Here is an 18,639-nt window from a genome sequence, read left to right on the forward strand (position 1 = left end):
GTGGACGAGTCAGTGTTACCGTGGAGCGGGACTTAAATTAGTCACCCGGTATCATCTGATAATAGAACCTAGTTCTATCCCTCTGAGACTTCTTGGTTGATTGCAGAAGTCTAGCTGAGATACTAGTGCTCCAGTATAAAAGGAATTTGACGGATGCAGAATGGGATCAGTTTTAGAGTTTTGGTTTAGCAGGTCTCAACAGTAATTTTGTGACCGTTGTGGAAGCCGTTTGGTCATTTTTAAATTATTAGTCTGACAGGCTTCAGAGGACAAGTCATGACCACTTGTACCGCTGAGGAAGTCATAGGTCACTTAGTTCATAAGTTTTACGAACCCAGCTGAAGTCTGTTCCAGGAGAGCAACTGCCAAGGATATCCATACTTAGAATGGGTTTAGTGAGTACGTTTGGTGAGGACTTGAGCCTCAAGTTACCGTTATAGTAGGGATTGAGTTGGATTTAAGAATTTAGAATATAGAGATCAGTTATTGATAACGATAGGATTGAGTTTGGGGTTTTAGAATTGAGAATTGAGAGAGAGAAGTCGAAGGGAGACCTTCGAGGAGCACGGACGTGAGCATTCGACTCTAGTCACTTGAAGCGAGTAGACGTGTGCAGTAATGGCGCTACAGTCCAAGGCATTGTGGAAAGACACAGATTAAGATTATTTCTACAGAAGTATTATTTAAAAATAGTGTAAGACGTTACTTGATATATATTCACTAGACATCAGGTATGAAATAATTATTATAAATAATTAATCGATTTCGAGTCAAAAGTCTTGAGGTATTATGCGCCTGTCTTAATTAAAGAAAAGATTTAATATTTGAGAGAATTATGAGAATAGTGTTACATTTTTAGAGTCACGATCACGTTTTATTGTTAATGTTATTTTATGAAAAAATTATAAGAAACATGTTTGATTGTTGAACCAATAATTGTCTAATTAACATCGAAATGAGACCCATGTACGTTAGTTTTACGATTTTGCTAAAGAAAACGTTCTCGAGTATCGAATCCATAATTATTGTTCTAGTTTACCAAATATTATTTGATTATCATTTAGTTCTAGTAAATTAATTGATTTATTTATAAAATATCGATAAGTATCATTTAGATGTCAATTTACCTTCTGTTAAGATTAATTTTAGTATATTCAGTATTCGTTATAGAGAAAAATATTATTTGTACAGAGCTACCGTATTTTATTTATTGTTAAATAGAGTTTAGAGATTATTGTTGTTAAGTAAAAGTTCCAAATTCAAAATGAATCTACATGACTTTGGAATGATGTAACCCGGACCACTCCCTCTCTCCATAAACCTACACACTGAGCGACACCATGGTATACCGTAACTCTGTTTTTAGTTTTCCAGTCTCCGTTTTGTTTTGCTACTAAGTTCTGAGCATTTTGTTAAGTTTTAGTTTTAGTTCTGCTTATGCGTGGTTTTGGTGATAATTCCACAGATTAAAAATTATCCAAAATTTCATGATTTACTGGTTTGATAATTCCAGTGATAAAAATTACCTGGCGCCCTATTTGTATTTTGCGCCACCCTAATATGTATAGAGATATATGGGGCATTCCATGCCAAATCACCGAGGTTTTGACCCGACCCCCTTGAATTTCGCTGAAACTTTTTTATCATTTTTTATCCTACCAAAGATATTTTTCTGAATTTTTTCAGATTTTTTCACCCAACCCAAAAAAAAGTTACGAATTTTTGAAAAAAACCGCTCTTTTTTATTTAAATTGCTATAACTTTCTCAAAAATTAATCTTTCGGTACTTTTTTTTTTTTTCAAAATTTGTCTTTTTAAATGTAGTTTTCAGAAAAAAATACAAAATATTTTTTGGAAGTCACGATATATGAAATATTTCAGTTTTCTCAATAAAACCGTTATTTTTTCGAAGTCCGACATCTTCGATTCTCAATTTTTTTGTCTCAAAAAAAACTTCAACCAAGGCAGTATTTAACCCCGCTATTCCCATTTTGTGTCGACTTTCCTTTATATTTTTTTCTTTCGATTGAAAATACAGAAATTTCTAAATTTGGTTTATTTTTAATGACTTTGCGCTGAAGTTTTTTTGAAATGTTTTTAAAAGCTCAGAAGTTGAATAAAATTGGACAGAAATGACCGTAAAGTGTATTAGGGGCAAGGATTGATATTTTCGGAAGAAAATTCCGAATTTTTAAATATAGTGAATCCTAAACTTACAATTAACCTTCTCAATAAGACAATTTATAGATAAACTCAGAAAAATATAGATAGCCTTATAGACAATTTTAGATCAAATTGAACGGAAGATAGTATAGTACCGGATATCTCAACTGGTAGAGCACTCGGCGCAATACCGACATGGTCTAGAATCGATTCTCAGTTCGGGCTATTGCTATTTTTCTCAGTTGATCTATAAATTGTCTTATTGAGAAGGTTAATTGTAAGTTTAGGTCTCACTATATTTAAAAATTGGGAATTTTCTTCCGAAAAAATCAATCCTTGCCCCTAATACACTTCACGGTCATTTCTGTCCAATTTTATTCAACTTCTAAGCTTTTAAAAACATTCCAAAAAAACTTCAGCGCAAAGTCATTAAAAATAAACCAAATTTAGAAATTTCTGTATTTTCAATCGAAAGAAAAAAATATAAAGGAAAGTAATCATATGTAACTAATAGTTTGAATTAGTTTTTATATTTTTGTATAACTCAATTATTGTCATTTCACTTAAATATAACTTTTGCATAACCAAAAATATACAGGACAATCTTAAACAATAAAATTTGTTAAGTTTTGAATAAGCGAAAAAACCTACAAATTGAATTAAAAAATCAAAAAGTATGTAAATAACTTATTTTTTCTATATCTCGGGTTAAATTTTCATTCATTGTCATGCAAATTAAAGATGAAAAAATCGAGAAGCTTTATTATTAATATTTAAGGGTCGCTCAAAAACGTCCAAACGACAGCACTCGGGAACATTTAAAATTCTTGAGCGAGGTTTAAATATTTAAATTTTGGGCTGTAATTCTCAGCGTAGTCATGATTTCACAAATATAAACTATTGCTGCCACGAGGAAGAACGAAATTTAGAAATAAAAATCCGAATTTCGATTATTTTCGATATTTTCAAAATTCGTGAGCGACCTCTTGAAAATTTTTTATTGAGCTGATTTTTGGAGAGGCTTCTCAAAACATCGTAAACCAACAAATTTTCATGCGAGATCGAAAAAAAAAAAATAGTCGGTTTTTTTGTGCCACCTTAATATATATGTATATATATACATGTGGGGGTCATCTACACTCGGTGAATTTTATCCTTTTTAAATGCGATTTACTTGTATGTAGAAAAAAAATTGTCAAGATAAGCACAAAAATTAATTTTATCTAAATTTGTGATTGTCAATAATAAGAAAATATATGTAGATTAAACTCACACTATATGGATTGCTACCTATACGTTTAATCTATATACTTTTCAATATTAATGTTTATAGCGTTGCCACATTTATCATACTCATCAGTGTGATTGTATCAGAGTGTGTCTGTATATTTAAAACTCAAATGTATTGGAGACAGTCTCTTACAAAAATAAAATATTATATTATTGAGTATCTCTAATTTTTCGTAGTTACGATTAAGCGATACTTTTGGCTACGAATGTCGCGAGTGAACTACCTTTACTTAACATAAAATAATTGTGGTGGCATGATTGCATGTTAAATTATGTCCACCAATTACCTTAAAATTATAAACATATGCTGAAAACTAACAAATTTTAATGATTAATAATTTAGTTTATTACATATAAATAAATAATACACTAAAATTCCACTCAGTGTTTCGCATGCGCCGATAGTGAGCACACGGCTGTTTCGAATGCTGGCTTAATAAGGACCTTCCGCGTAGCAATTTCAACTCTAATCAATTTTATACTCAATATCCAATAATATGTGTAAAAATAATCATTATGTGACAGTTATTAATACTTATACCATGTGAGGTATGCATTTATACAGAGCAAAATACAAAACAATTCTTTGAATAATGATCGATTCATTTTCAGGAGTTCATTTCGACACAAGCAGTACCAGTCTAATAAATGAAATATCTACAGCTATCAAAGTATACGCATATGGAGTGGAAGACTTTGTGAATGATCCTTCTAATTTGAATCACAGTTTGAATACTGCTCTGAGCTGTGAGAGCCTAGGGGAATCTCGTTGGAGTACTGGTGACAGATTTTTTCGGTGAGTGGTTTAATTAACTACTAATTTCATTTACAAAAAAAAAATCTATCGATTGATTCACCCTGTGGGTCAGCCTTAAAACTTCCCGCTGTTTCCGAGCTCAAGGAGCTAAAAAACGTTTTTGTGCATACGTTTTCGAGCGCTTCAAGCTCAAAAATAGTTTTGTATACCATTGCTTTCGAAAAAAAACCGTTTTTTAGCATTTCTTCTCCCACGATATCATGCGAACGAATTAATCGATTTTGATGGTTGAGGTGGCAATCGACGTATTTAATTAAGTTCTAGAGCTTATTAGATTTCAAAATTGTTTGGTTAAGTTATTTCAAAGATATTCGCAAATAACTGTTTTTTACCATTTCTTTCTCCCGCGAAGCCTCTCAAACAAATTAACCGATTGCGATGGATAAGGCGGCAATCGACGAGTTTTATCAAGTTCTAGGGCTGATTAGATTTTAGAGTCGATCGTTAAAATTAGTCTAAGAGCCAGTGAGCAGCAGACTTACGGTATTTCAATAAGCGTCACATTTTCTTGAGTTAGTCTCCTATACCCAAGATACATGGAATGGGGACTCATTAGTTTGAGCGGCGATTGGTATAGAGACACTCAGGTGTAAAAGGTGTTGAAAAATGTAAAAAAAAACGTGATAGTAAGAAGACTGCCGTTTTAATATCTTGAAATATTCAATGACAGTTATCGAAAAATAACATTGGCAGACATCTATGACGGTTTCATGGTCATGGCAGATAGGTTTATAAGGACAAAAAAAATTTTATAATTTACGTCATTTCAATAAATCTGCCGTTTTGTATGTTGTTTATAATATTAATTGACATATATATTTTGCACGTCAGACACCTAATAAGGTTCCTTCACCCATGCAAACAATAAACTTCAGTGAAGTCCATTAGCGCGTACTATCTCACTTGCTCTAATCCAGTCTTTAGATCAAATTGAAATTCCTATTACATTAATTAAATTTTAATACAATCGTTCCATATTGATTGCAATAACTAATGAGCACGGGTTATAATAATAATTAATTTCTTTCAATATGCACGCAATATTAAATATTTATTCATAAAAACTTTTCTTGAGTATTTTATTTAAAAGAAGAAAAAAAAACAAATTACATTATTTTAAATCAATAATATTGATAATATTGAAATCAAATGATTCTTGGTTATCCGAGTCGTAGCCTTATGCTTTATCGTCAGATGCATCAAGTCCACTAAAGTCCAGATTATCATCATCAGACGAATTGATTTCTGCAAAGAATAAGTTTACATTCACGAATAAAGCTAAGTATAATAACATAAATAATCAGAAGAGTATTTATTTATATAAAAGAAAATTACCTTGCAAATCTGCGACTAATTCGCTTACAAACTCGGCAGCTAATCTTCCTGAAACCATTTAAATACATATGTATTATTTTCCTTAATCCAGCAGTGCTCTAGTGGATCCAATAACACTAAAATAACACTAAGAAGCTAGCATCGAAACTGTGTAATTTTTTGTCAAATTCTTTATTCATATCTTTTGGTCTATAATTATTGAGAATAGATGAAACCTGCCATCATCTATATTTACTGGTTTTTTCACATTGTATATTTGACAGGTAAACTTTCGAATAACATTAGAAAGCTGTTGTTTTTGGTCATCAGCTAAATTAATGTCACCAAAAGCTGCGAAGGCTTTTTCGTATTCCTGAGTTTTCTGCAGTAACGTATAGGGCCGTTTTTTTCCCTTATTAGAAAAAGCTAAATTAAAGTCACATCCCCTGAAAGCATAGAAACCAAGCAAGCTTGCACTCAATGAATTACCACATTGCTCATAAATGTTTGAAATATTGATGAAAATCGTTCATTATTTCTTGTTTCCGCAAGAATCCATATTTGAGAAGAACTATTTTTGGGTAGATTTTGTTTAAAATCTAACTATCGTATTTGTCTTCATGGTCGATTTTTCAAGGAATTTTGTCATAACCTATCACAATTAGTTGAGTAAAGTTCAAAAGATACCATTCGTTAAAAAATTTATATATATATATATATATATATATATATATATATATATATATATTGTAACGTAATATTTTCTTATACTCAATTAAACCCAATAATCACACAAAATTCTTACTCAATACATTTACTCCAAAAACTCAAAACTTAAATTACACGAAATTGGGCTACGTAACACTTTGCCCACCAATCACCCCTCTCATCTCCTCCAGATCCTGACGGGCGCCAGCCGACTTTTATTTCCCCGGTATCGGCACCGGTCTAAACGTACACGTAAATTAAAACCTAAAAACTATACCCTTTGGAGATAAGAGACATGACCAGTGGTAGCGGCATGTCCTGGTGCGCTCAGTGTGCTAGGTTGTGGAGAGAAGGTCGCGGTTCTTTTCATGCGAAAGAATCCGATTAATTAAATAATGTAAAAATCATAAAATAGTGAAACAAAACTAAATAAAATTACAATAAAGATGACGCGAGAGCGACGCAGAGGGCCCAAAAGACCCGCGGTCCAGTACTCTCGGTACATCACGCAAATAAATACCTGGGCAAGACATCGGGAACCTCTCGACGACGACGAATCACAAAATTTAATACACTACTAGATAAACTATAAGGTAAAATAAATAGGGCGGTAATTTACGACATTTAACACGACAGAACGGCTCCAAGAGCACCATACACAGAGCCACAAGCTCCAAAACGACAGCAGTCCACAGTCGCGGTCGAGGTCCACCATAGCGACTCTCCGACTCACCACCGCTTACTCTAAGGCTCCAAACTCGACTATTGGGTCGACTCGTCTACGAGCGACGCCAAGTCTCAACGTTTTTTCTCAACGGTAGCCACACAACTGTTTCACCATAATCTCCCACTCTAACTCGCTTACTCCACTCCATCTCTTTCAATCCCAAATTCTCGCTTCTCCATCCATTCTTTCCTTCGCAAGCGTACAAGCCGTGGACTCACGGGCCTTCCCGTAATGTCACTCCCCGTGATATCCGGAGTTAGCGAATTGTTGGCTTCCTCGAGCATCGCAAACGAGGCCTGCCATCCCCCCAATAACCGTACGCGTACCCCAGCTAACTCCGGGTACCACCACAAAGAGGTGGCGACATCTCAGTCGCACCTCCGCAATCACCACGTCAACCCCGAGGGCTAAGCCTAGGCCTAGTCGTCATCACTGATTGGAAGGCACGTTATCTTGGCCACTATCCACGACACAGCTAGACCTCCCCTGTTAATCCACGCTCCATCACACAGACACTCCAAAACATACCCCATACCGTACACGTACTCTATCGCATACTTATCTTACCATACACATTTATACCCCATATCCTCAACTCATTCTCTACTACACTCAACCTAACACACATACTCACGTAATCTCTCTCTAGCACACAGACTCCCACGTACTCCAACCTTCAACTCCATCCCCTCGGCAATGTAACGTCACAATATATTGTAACAAATGTGAAACTGATCTTTTTACATATTTGAATAGCTAGAAAACAAATGCCTTCTTCTCTTGTTTTATAGATGCGCGACAAAAGTCAGTCAGTCTTATATTGACAACTCAACAGCATACGTCTTGTATCAATAAACTAAATCTTTGATTGCCTTTCTCTTGCTGCTGTTAATTGTGGTGTTGTTATTTCTAATATAAGTGTGTTATTATTGTAGTGTATAAGTGATATTAATTTAAGATACCAATTACTACAATTTGGTGTCAGAAGTGCGTGTAACCTTTGTGTCGTGTAAGCTTATAAATATAAAAAAAAAAAAAAAAAAACATATCTGTCAAAATATCGCGACGCGACGGGAAAGGCAAAGATTAAAAAGAAAACGATCGTGATTCTTTTGATATTACTAAAAACGCAATTAATAATAAATTTTGAAAAAATAATAAATAAATAAATTCAGTGATCAATTAAACGAGTTTAGTAAAAATATATTTTTTTTTTAATTTGTACTCAAGTGCGTGTGTGAATTTAAATAAATTTAGTGATGAATCAAATAAGTTTTATGAACATTTTTTTCACAATATTAAAGTGCACGTAGTAATATAAATAAATTCGGTGACGAATTGAAAAAGTTCTGTGGATATGTGTTACATTGTTAAAGTTCGCGTAGTAATATAAACAAATACGGTAATGACTTAATTAAAATTTGTGAATACATTTTATGATATAGATTTCAAGTGCGTGTAATAATTTAAACGAATTCAGTGATTAAATAGTTAAGTTTTGTGAAAATATTTTTCTCAATCGTTGTCAAAGTGCGTATTTGAATTTATCTGTGTGATGTACTATACATAACAAAAAAAAAGTTCGGGATTAATGTTGTGTATGTAAAGAATGTAAAGAATTAGTGATGTGAAAATATTTCTATCAATTTGTGTTAAAGTGCGAGTCTGAGTAATTACGCGTGTGATAAAAATATAAAATAAAAGTGATCGATACATCAAACGACGGATAATCTTATTGTTTTTTTTTTTAAAAAGGAAGAAATAAAGACGGTAAAAATTTTCGTAGAATTGATTGAGGAGTTAAAATTGAACTTGTGGACAAATTACAATTGGGAAAGGATAAATTTGGTGATGTATCATTATTTAATAATAATAGTAGTGTAACGCTGAGTAAACGTACAAACTGTATTTGAGGTGGTGGATATAGCTTTCACGGGTTTTGCCTTGATTAGCTCAGGAAAATAAGACCCGTCTTTACTTAAATAGCCCGAATTGGCCGTACGATCTTAAACTATGCTAGCACTTAGCCTAAGGTTTCAGTTAGGTGATCGTTGTCCTAGATTTCCTTGGACTGGCAGTTGGTTGATCCTTGGAAATCGCCTCCTTGGATCGGTGGTATCAGCGGCAGCTTAATTACTCTTTATAAGGAGTGGGTAGGATACTTCAGGGTGAATTCACTCAACTCTGGTTTAATCAATTATTTGGAATAATTATGTATTTATTGAATAATTATCCAAATAAAGCCACTTCACTAGCACACTGATGTTACTGTTTAAATATTTCTGCACCTTCATGAACAGGAACTTTTATTAATTTATTCAAATAACTCGGATGTGTATAATAACAAACAGAATCATCATATATTATAAACTATAGTAATAATATATGCTGAATAGTTACTTATCAAACTATAACTGACACTAACACAGGTTACGAAACAATATATGGTCTGAGAATAAACTAATAAGTATCTTGCTTTATTACTCAAGATACTTCCGTTCAGCAACGACTATAAGCGAACATGTCAAATGCTTGAAGCGGAAAACCTACGTACACACGTTGGCGCGCCCTTTTATAACCGGTACTGCCATATTGAATCATGTGACAGTTCGTTATCGATGATATACGAAGGCGTACGATTCAACATCGTAACAGTAGTTGGGTAAAATTAAAAATAAAAGAAACATCATTTTATCAAACATAAGTTAACTAAAATTATCGTGACATTTAACCGCTCTTTTGTTTTGTAATCGATTGACGTAATTAATAAACCGGGTATATTTAATGATTTTGTGTTGAAGAACAGTAGATAAAAATTTTTTTATAGATAGTCATTTTTGAAATTTTTTATCTGGGTTATGTAATACCTCAAGTATTTATCGAGTTAATAAATATAGTTTTATACAGATGAATAGGAAAGTTTTATGAAACTGCTGAGATTACTATCATAAGTTAAATTTAAAAAAACAAAAAAAAGAAAAGTCGATGTTAATCGAAATAATTAAAAAAATTTATTCACTTTAATGCGATTGGGAGGGTCCTTATGAAATTGGAAATAGGCTAAATAACGTAGTTTATAAAATTAGAAAAATACCAAATGAAAATATAAAATCATGCATGTAAATCGTCATGTACCATACTGTGACCAATAAGAGGAAATAAAAGAGAAGTCTGGCTGGGGCCCTGAACGATCTCAGTGTAGATGTTGTAAAGGGTTCCCGGGATTCTGTAGTCAATTAGTAAGTCTAGGATATCTTGCAAACTGATAGAATTGAAGATGTCTGAACGACTGCTAATAAAGACTGGTATAGTCCTTCGGAGAAGTCTGGCAGTGGACCCTGAATAGCCACACTGTAGACGTTGCTGAAGAGTTCCCGAGATTCTGAAAGAAGTCTGGCTGAGGGCTCTGAACGATCTTGGTGGTAACGTTGTTCGAGGGATTCCCAGGATTCTATAAAGACTGGAAATGTTCTAGGTTTAAGTATATTAGCTGAAGGGAAGTCTGGCCGTGGGCCCTGAACGATTAATCGTTGCGGGGTTCCCGGGATTCCTCAGTCATTGATCGGAGACTGGATATTTCTTTTGATCTGAGTGAGCTGAACGAGGATCAAAAGTTTGATTCTGAGGACTTATCAATGGCTAAGAGCAACCTGACTGGAGCTTTGGGATCCATCCGGAGTTGGCACAGTTGACATTTCCTTTTTGTTGATGGCCACGACATCTGAGAGATAGATGGATGCCCTGGAGAGTTTCCGAGGAGCTTTTAGGGAGAAAAATGAAATTCGTTGCAACGTGTGTTATTCAGTATCATTGATATGTTAGCTATAGATGACATATCGGAGAATGGTCTGGATGAATCGAACGGCAGAACATTGAGCATTTAAGATCGAAATTATTGAATTGAACACGATAATAAAAATTTATAATTAAGAACTGATAAATAATAAGATGTAACGATGAAGTATGTTTAGTTATAAAACTTGATAAAATGTTGGAGATACTCGTTTTGTTTTTTTTTTTTATTATGTGCAGATAATATTTTCAATTTCATTAAGGAAGGAGAGAAGGAGTCCATTCCTAGTCCTTCAAGGAGGAGAGGAAGGAGTTCCTGTTCCCATCCCGTACGTGATCCCATTCCCATTGAAGGTTCATTCAAGAGGAGGGTTACATTCTTAATTTTATTTATTTTGATGTGTTGAATAGGAAAATAGAGTCGCGCGCACCGATTAACCTCTTAGCAGAATATTTTATTTTTTTATCAATTCTTAGCTCAATTAAACTATAGCCTATTTTTTTCATTTTTTTATTATCTTTGTGTTAGCCTAGAGGGTTGTTTTTTGGCTATGGTGTTTTTTTCCCTGTAGGGTGATATATAGGGTATGTTGGGACTATAGCGGAATTGAACCAAAAATTGCAAACGTTTTTAATTTCAATTAAGTTCGATTCTTCCAACACAATTTTTTATCGGGACGATAATTTTATTGAGAAGGGGGTAGTGTAACAAATTTGAAACTGATCTTTTTAAATATTTGAATAGCTAGAAAACAAATGCCTTCTTCTCTTGTTTTATAGATGCGCGACAAAAGTCAGTCAGTCTTATATTGACAACTAAACAGCATACGTCTTGTATTAATAAACTATATCTTTGATTGCCTTTCTCTTGCTGCTGTTAATTGTGGTGTTGTTATTTCTAATATAAGTGTGATATTGATTTAAGATACTAATTACTACAATATATATATATATATATTAGGGTGGCCGAAAAAAACCGACTATTTTTTTTTTTTCGATCTCGCATGAAAATTTGTTGGTTTACGATATTTTAAGAAGCCTCTCAAAAAATCAGCTCGATAAAAAATTTTTTTGAGGTCGCTCACGAATTTTGAAAATATCAAAAATAATCGAAATTCAGATTTTTATTTCTAAATTTTTTTTTTTCTTGTGGCAGCAATAGTTTATATTTGTGAAATCATGACTACGCTGAGAATTTCAGCCCAAAATTTAAATATTTAAACCACGCTCAAGAATTTTGAATATTAACTGATAATATGTAACTAATAGTTTGAATTAGTTTTCATAACTAAATTATTGACATTTCACTTAAATATAACTTTTGCATAACCGAAAATATACAGGACAGTCTTAAACAATAAAATTTGTTAAGTTTTGAATAAGCGAAAAAACCTACAAATTGAATTAAAAAATAAAAAAGTATGTAAAAAACTTGATATTCCTACTTCTCGGGTTATATTTTCATTCATTGTCATGCAAATTGATGGTGAAAAAATCGAGAAGCTTTATTATTAATATTTAAGGGTCGCTCAAAAACGTCCAAAAGACAGCACTCGGAAACATTCAAAATTCTTGAGCGAGGTTTAAATATTTAAATTTTGGGCTGAAATTGTCAGCGTACTCATGATTTCACAAACATAAACTATTGCTGCCACGAGAAAGAAAAAAATTTAGAAACAAAAATCCGAATTTCGATTATTTTTGATATTTTCAAAATTCGTGAGCGACCTCTTGAAAATTTTTTATCGAGCTGATTTTTGGAGAGGCGTCTTAAAACATCTTAAACCAACAAATTTTCATTAGAGACTCGAAAAAAAAAAATAGTCGGTTTTTTTGGGCCACCCTAATATATATATATATTAGGGTGATCCAAAAAATAACAAATTTTTTTTTTTTTCTTCCAAACAGGTTCAAAAGTTTCATTTAGATAAAAAAAGACGTCTGTGAAAATTAGAGCTCTTAATATTAACATTAAGAGGTTCCTCATCGCACTTTTCTATTTTCCATAAGAATAACATGGGAAAAATTTTTTTTACGTCTTCTGATTTTTATAAGTAGCTAACGATGCGTCATAGGAATAATTGGCAGGCATATTTTTGTAGGGAATTGAATGCTCTACAAAAAAAGATTCTTATCATTTTTTGAGGAATCTATTTGTTTAAAAGTTATTTGAGGTTGAAGACGAATTCATATTAAATTTTGAGATTTTCTACTTTTCCGGCGAAACTATCAGACTTATTACAAAATACCATTGGACCTTTTTTGTAGAAAATTTTATTCCCTAAAAGTTATTTCGAATAAAGTTTTTTCGAATTCCGCATTGTTTTCTAGTTATCTTCATTTTAATGTGATGCTCATAAAAAAATAGTCTTCTGATCGATTTTAAGAGCTTGACATTAAAATAAAAATAACTAGAAAGCAATGCGGAATTCGAAAAAACTTTATTTGAAATAACTTTTAGGGAATAAAATCGTCTACAAAAAAGGTCTGATGATATTTTGTAATAAGTCTGATAGTTTCACCGGAAAAGTAGAAAATCTCAAAATTTAATATGAATTCGACTTCAACCTCAAATAACTTTTGAACAAATAGATTCCTCAAAAAATGATAAGAATCTTTTTTTGTAGAGCATTCAATTCCCTATAAAAATATGCCTGCCATTTATTCCTATGACGCATCGTTAGCTACTTATAAAAATCAGAAGACGTAAAAAAAATTTTTCCCATGTTATTCTTATGGGAAATAGAAAAGTGCGATGAGGAACCTCTTAATGTTAATATTAAGAGCTCTAATTTTTACAGGCTTCTTTTTTTATCTAAATGAAACTTTTGAACCTGTTTGGAAGAAAAAAAAAAAAGTTTGTTATTTTTTGGATCACCCTAATATATATATATGTATGCATGCGCATCAATTTTTCCTGCCTCGTGTTGAGAAGACCGACGCCATTATCTATCTTGCGTTCATATAATTTCTAGTGGCACCACGTGTTTTATATAATCTATTAAATTTGCACTCATCTCGAGTAAATAATTAAAAGTAATTAATTAATTACATTAAAAGTTCGTAATTCTATATAAAAATATAATTATTTTTATAATTGCAAGCACCAGAGCTCATAGAATAAATAATAAACAACATCAAGAAATCTAGTGTTCTACAACCTGTTCCTGAGGAGGTTATTTCGACGGAAAATCGTACAGGTGCTTAATTTCTACTTTATAAATTAATTCAAGTGTTCATCAAAATAAAGGACTCAGTTTTATTATTTATTTGATTATCTTTATGCTCAATTCCTTAATTAAATTAAAAGTTATTTTTCGCTCAGTAGCCTTTGCAATCATGCTACCACGTGTTCAACAAATAAATTAGAATCAGTGTAATTTATTATGAGCTCATTAAATTCAATTCAATTAAGTGATCATTATTATTAAACTTCAATAACTAAATTATTTATGTATTCAGTGCTATTAAAAATAGTAATTTACGTGTTCAATAGTTTACTTCGCTCAGTAACCTCTGACATCATGTTACTTATTATCATGACATTTTTGCAATTAACACAGTGTTCAATTAAACTCAACTTAATTATTTTAATTCATTTATTTACTCGAGCTCAATTCAATAATTTGTATTCAATCATTTACGTATTCATGAGCTCAGACATTTAACAGTATTGACAAATTAAATCAACGATTTAATTTTGTAACCCAGTGATTATTTTGTGCTGTGACAAATAAAAATATTGTTATATTTTTAAATATGCGTATTTTTCCAACATCCTAACCACCAACCAGTCCTGGCATGTCTTTATTTAATTATTATTACAGGAATATATGTAATATAACCAATTTTGTCATCAGAATTACGAATTTTCGTACACTTTATGTATGTGTAATTTCTATGGTTAAGTTTGAAGATGGGCTGAATTGGTCGATTAGTTTAGAAATTATAGCCGTTTGAAATTTTAACGATTTTTCGAAAAAATCAAATTTTAATCACTTTTAAAGTCCATACAACTTTAAAACTAAAACTCATAGATAATTTTTGTGAAAAGTATTTTAACGCTTGACTAATAAGCTTTATTTATGACCTTAAACTTTATATTTTGACCATTCCTTCCAATAATTTGATAGCCTTCAATGTTTTAATGGAATCAAAAAATGTTGAAAATATGGTTTTGATTCCATATAATTTATGCATTTCTCATTATAGTCCAATTTCCGCAGTTGAATTTTATTGTGATCAAAGTAATCTGTAAATTTCACAGCTATTTTATAATTTAAAAGTATTTTTTTTATTACTTATGATGTTTCAAACGCACCTGTACGGCCAATTATTACTGGTCTTGCCATTACGATAGCACCCACAGATCTTATCGGATCTTAATAAAATTTTCTACACTTATTCTATAGGCGATTATCTCGATCAAATTCGAAGATGAGCTAAATTGGTCTATTAGTTTTGAAGTAATAGCTATTTGAAATTTTTACGATTTTTCGAACAAATCAGTTTTTAGTCACTGTGGAAGTTCATATAACATTGAAACTAAAACTGATAGACAATTTCAGTAAAAAATATCTTAAAGCTTGTTTAGTAAGCTTTAATATTCAACCTTAAACTTTATGTTTTTACTATTTCTTCCAATAATTTGATGGCCTTGAAAATTCTAATGGAATTAAAAAATTTCTAAAATATGGTGTTCATTCCACATAACTTATGCATTTCCCATTATAATACGATTTTGTCAGTTGTATCTTATTGAGAACAAAATAACCTGTAAATTTCACAGCTACTTTATATTTTAAAAGTATTTCTTTTTTTATATATGATGTTTCAATCGCACCTGTACGTCCTATAATTATAACTGATCTCGCCATCGTAATAGCAATCACAATTATAATCTCATACTATTTAAATTTTCTATACTTTGTGTACATGAAGGTTAGTTTGGTACATTGCCCTTATAATGTTTTGTCAAATCAACTATCTGAAGCTCTCTATCGAAAATAGTCGTTGTCTTTTTTTTACCCTCGCTCTAAGAAAACGAACCTTATTTCATATCATGACTATACGCTAACATGTATCGCAAGATATGTATGTATGAAACTTTTTATATACACTCAGAGAAAAATCTGGTATGAGCGACTAGAAAATTCTAGTAAAAAAATACCTCAACTATATTTCTAAGTTGACAATACTAGTCACTACCTAGTAAAATCAACCATTCAAACACAGTTGCATTGACTGTACTATAGTTGATGCAACTAAGTTGATAGTTCAAGAAACCCGTAACTTTACTATATTTTTTTAGTTATTCAGACTGAATATACTTAGTGTAGTCGAAAAGTTGTAGCCTGTTACAAATACTAGCTAAGTTGGTTACGCGAACAAAATATTTTTAGCTCAGTCAATTATTTTGATGCGGTCGTGACAACTAAATAATATTAGTTGTTCCAAATATCATCTTAAAGTAGCAGTTACCATGTATTATTAAAAAAATTTTCTTGAGTTTAAATTTATGAGTATACTTCAGAGAAATGTGAATTGTTACAGCAACTATCGTGTTCACTAGCAATTTAAAGCTTTCATATATCAAAACACCGTAATTAAATGCTTCGATTGAGGTATTTCAGATACTGCAACTCAAATTTCTCTGTGTAAAATTTTGGAGAGGTGAGGAAAGGCATATAAAAATAATAATCAATTTTTTTTTTATGCTAGGTATATTAACTCAATTCACATTTTGATATCGAGTTTTTATTTATTAATACATTTATGTTAAAATCTAAACTTAAAATGAAAAATTAAAGTAATTTCTTGAAACTAAATTGCAAAAATTTATAATTATTACTTACAATATGAAAGAACTTTATTATTTTTTCATTGTATAGCTAAGCGAAAAAACACATTCAATACAAATTCAATAAATTCAAAATGAGGAAGATTCAAAACATAAAATTATCATAAGCAATATATATAGAACCATTTTCCGAAATTACTGCATTTCGTGGTTCGATATATTTTAAAGAATCATTCATAACTTCATTCTTAATCATAAGAATTTGCCCCCGAAAGGTATCGGCTTGATACTGCGAGGATTTTTAGGTACTAATAAGATATTAAGATCCTGAGAGTTTCAGCTTTTGAAACCAATCGGACTTCGAGAAAAAGCCAAATATGTAAAAATCAGATAAAATGAATATTCTCAAAGACTATTTTATCGATTGACTTATACTCGGGATATGATTTGGGGGTCGATAGTAGCTCCTCGGAAAAAAATTGGGAGCTTGATCGGTCGACAACAACCTCGAAAAAAATTACTTTTTAGTTTTAATTTCGACTTTTCACGATGTTACGGTTCTGGTACAATTATAAAATAATTTTTTTTGGATTCCTCATCCAATTTCCTATAAACTTAAGTGCTTTTAAAATTTTTAAAAAAGGTACGCCATATAGAAAAACAATAAAAACCACTTTTTAATTACTTATGTAGTTTTTTTTTGCAGTAATATTAAAATTATTTTCAAATTGTCGCTTTTAATCATTGAATATGGTATGTTATCGACTCAGTCGTCTTATGTGCTCGTCATGAGAAAATTTCTAATGATGAGTACCAAAGAAAGTCATATTCTGGTCAAAAAAAAGTACCACTATGTAAGCCATTCACGATTTGCACAACTGATGGATACATAGTTGATATGTTGGGACCGTATTATGCTAACCAAAATAATGCTACTATAATGCGTGATATCATAGATAATCCTGATGGTATATGTCATCCCTCGCGGACTCGGGATTACTCCGAAATCATGGTGAAATTTCGGTGAAATCATAGTGGAAAGATAGTGAACCCATAGTGAAATGACAGTGAAATCACTGTAACTTTGTGCCATTTGCTTACTGTGTGATAATTATCATCCGATGGTAATTTTATGATGATTTCACCATCGATTCATAGTAGAATCACAATAGCATAACAGTCAATTTACAGTAGTATAGCTGTAAGTTGACAGTACTCTCACTGTGTATTTACAGTGATTTCACTATCAGTTTATGCTGGATCTGCAGTGCTTCAGTCATGCTTTCTCAGTAATAATACCGTGATCATACAGTGATTTCACAGCAGTCTTACTATAGATTCTTCGTGAAATCACAATAATATCGCTGTGAATTGACAGTAATATTACTGTGATTTCTTAATCATTTAATCCTGGATCTGCTTAGTTTTCATCGAGATTTAGGGGCAATATTGAGATCCTATATTTATTGATTCAAAGATAATAATAATAAAATTAATAATAATATTATAATAGCAACAATAATCCTAATCTTGGTTTTTCAATAAATAATTTTTCTTGTTTAAAAAAATGATTTATTATCCCTTTGTATGACTTCATGTAATTCCTCTGGAGAATTAAATGCTATTTTTTACCCTCGGTAAAGAAGGAATTTTATTTTTTTTTAACGTACGATGGGACTCGAACTGCCGACCCTTCGATTGAAGAGCAGCTTAAGTCATGTACTTTAGCCCACTCGGCCACCACACGCATTCGGAACTAAATATTTAATCTGTTACTTGATGCTATTCAATACTATATATACTCAAGACTAAGTTATAAGAAAAATTATTTTATTAAATACTATAAAATTAAAAGAATACGATATTCATAAAAAAAAAAATGTTTGCCTTCATTTGTAAATCATCAAGTTTTCTGAACTGAAGAATATTTTATTCTAAATTATGATAAATAATAAATATTTACTATTGAAATATTAATCTAAATGATGTTCTCTTTATTTTTTGCAGTAGTTTAAATTCAATTTATAC

The 18,639-nt window shown here is 31.6% G+C and overlaps 1 protein-coding gene across 9 annotated transcripts in view; it reads left to right on the plus strand.

Annotated features, from left to right (window-relative positions):
- The window catches only part of LOC130665417 (glutamate receptor ionotropic, NMDA 2B), a 1,452,633-nt gene that overhangs the window by 561,979 nt on the left and 872,015 nt on the right, over positions 1–18,639 (plus strand). For all 9 annotated transcript variants that reach the window (XR_008989544.1, XM_057465786.1, XM_057465780.1 and 6 more), the window contains one exon: positions 4,066–4,249. Coding sequence is in view for 8 of the 9 variants with exons in the window: in XM_057465786.1 (XP_057321769.1) it covers positions 4,066–4,249 (184 nt within the window). In the remaining variant the exon portion in view is untranslated. The remainder of the gene's footprint in view (positions 1–4,065; positions 4,250–18,639) is intronic.

Source organism: Microplitis mediator, chromosome 3 (genome assembly GCF_029852145.1).
Source record: "Microplitis mediator isolate UGA2020A chromosome 3, iyMicMedi2.1, whole genome shotgun sequence".
Taxonomy (NCBI): Eukaryota; Metazoa; Arthropoda; class Insecta; order Hymenoptera; family Braconidae; genus Microplitis; species Microplitis mediator.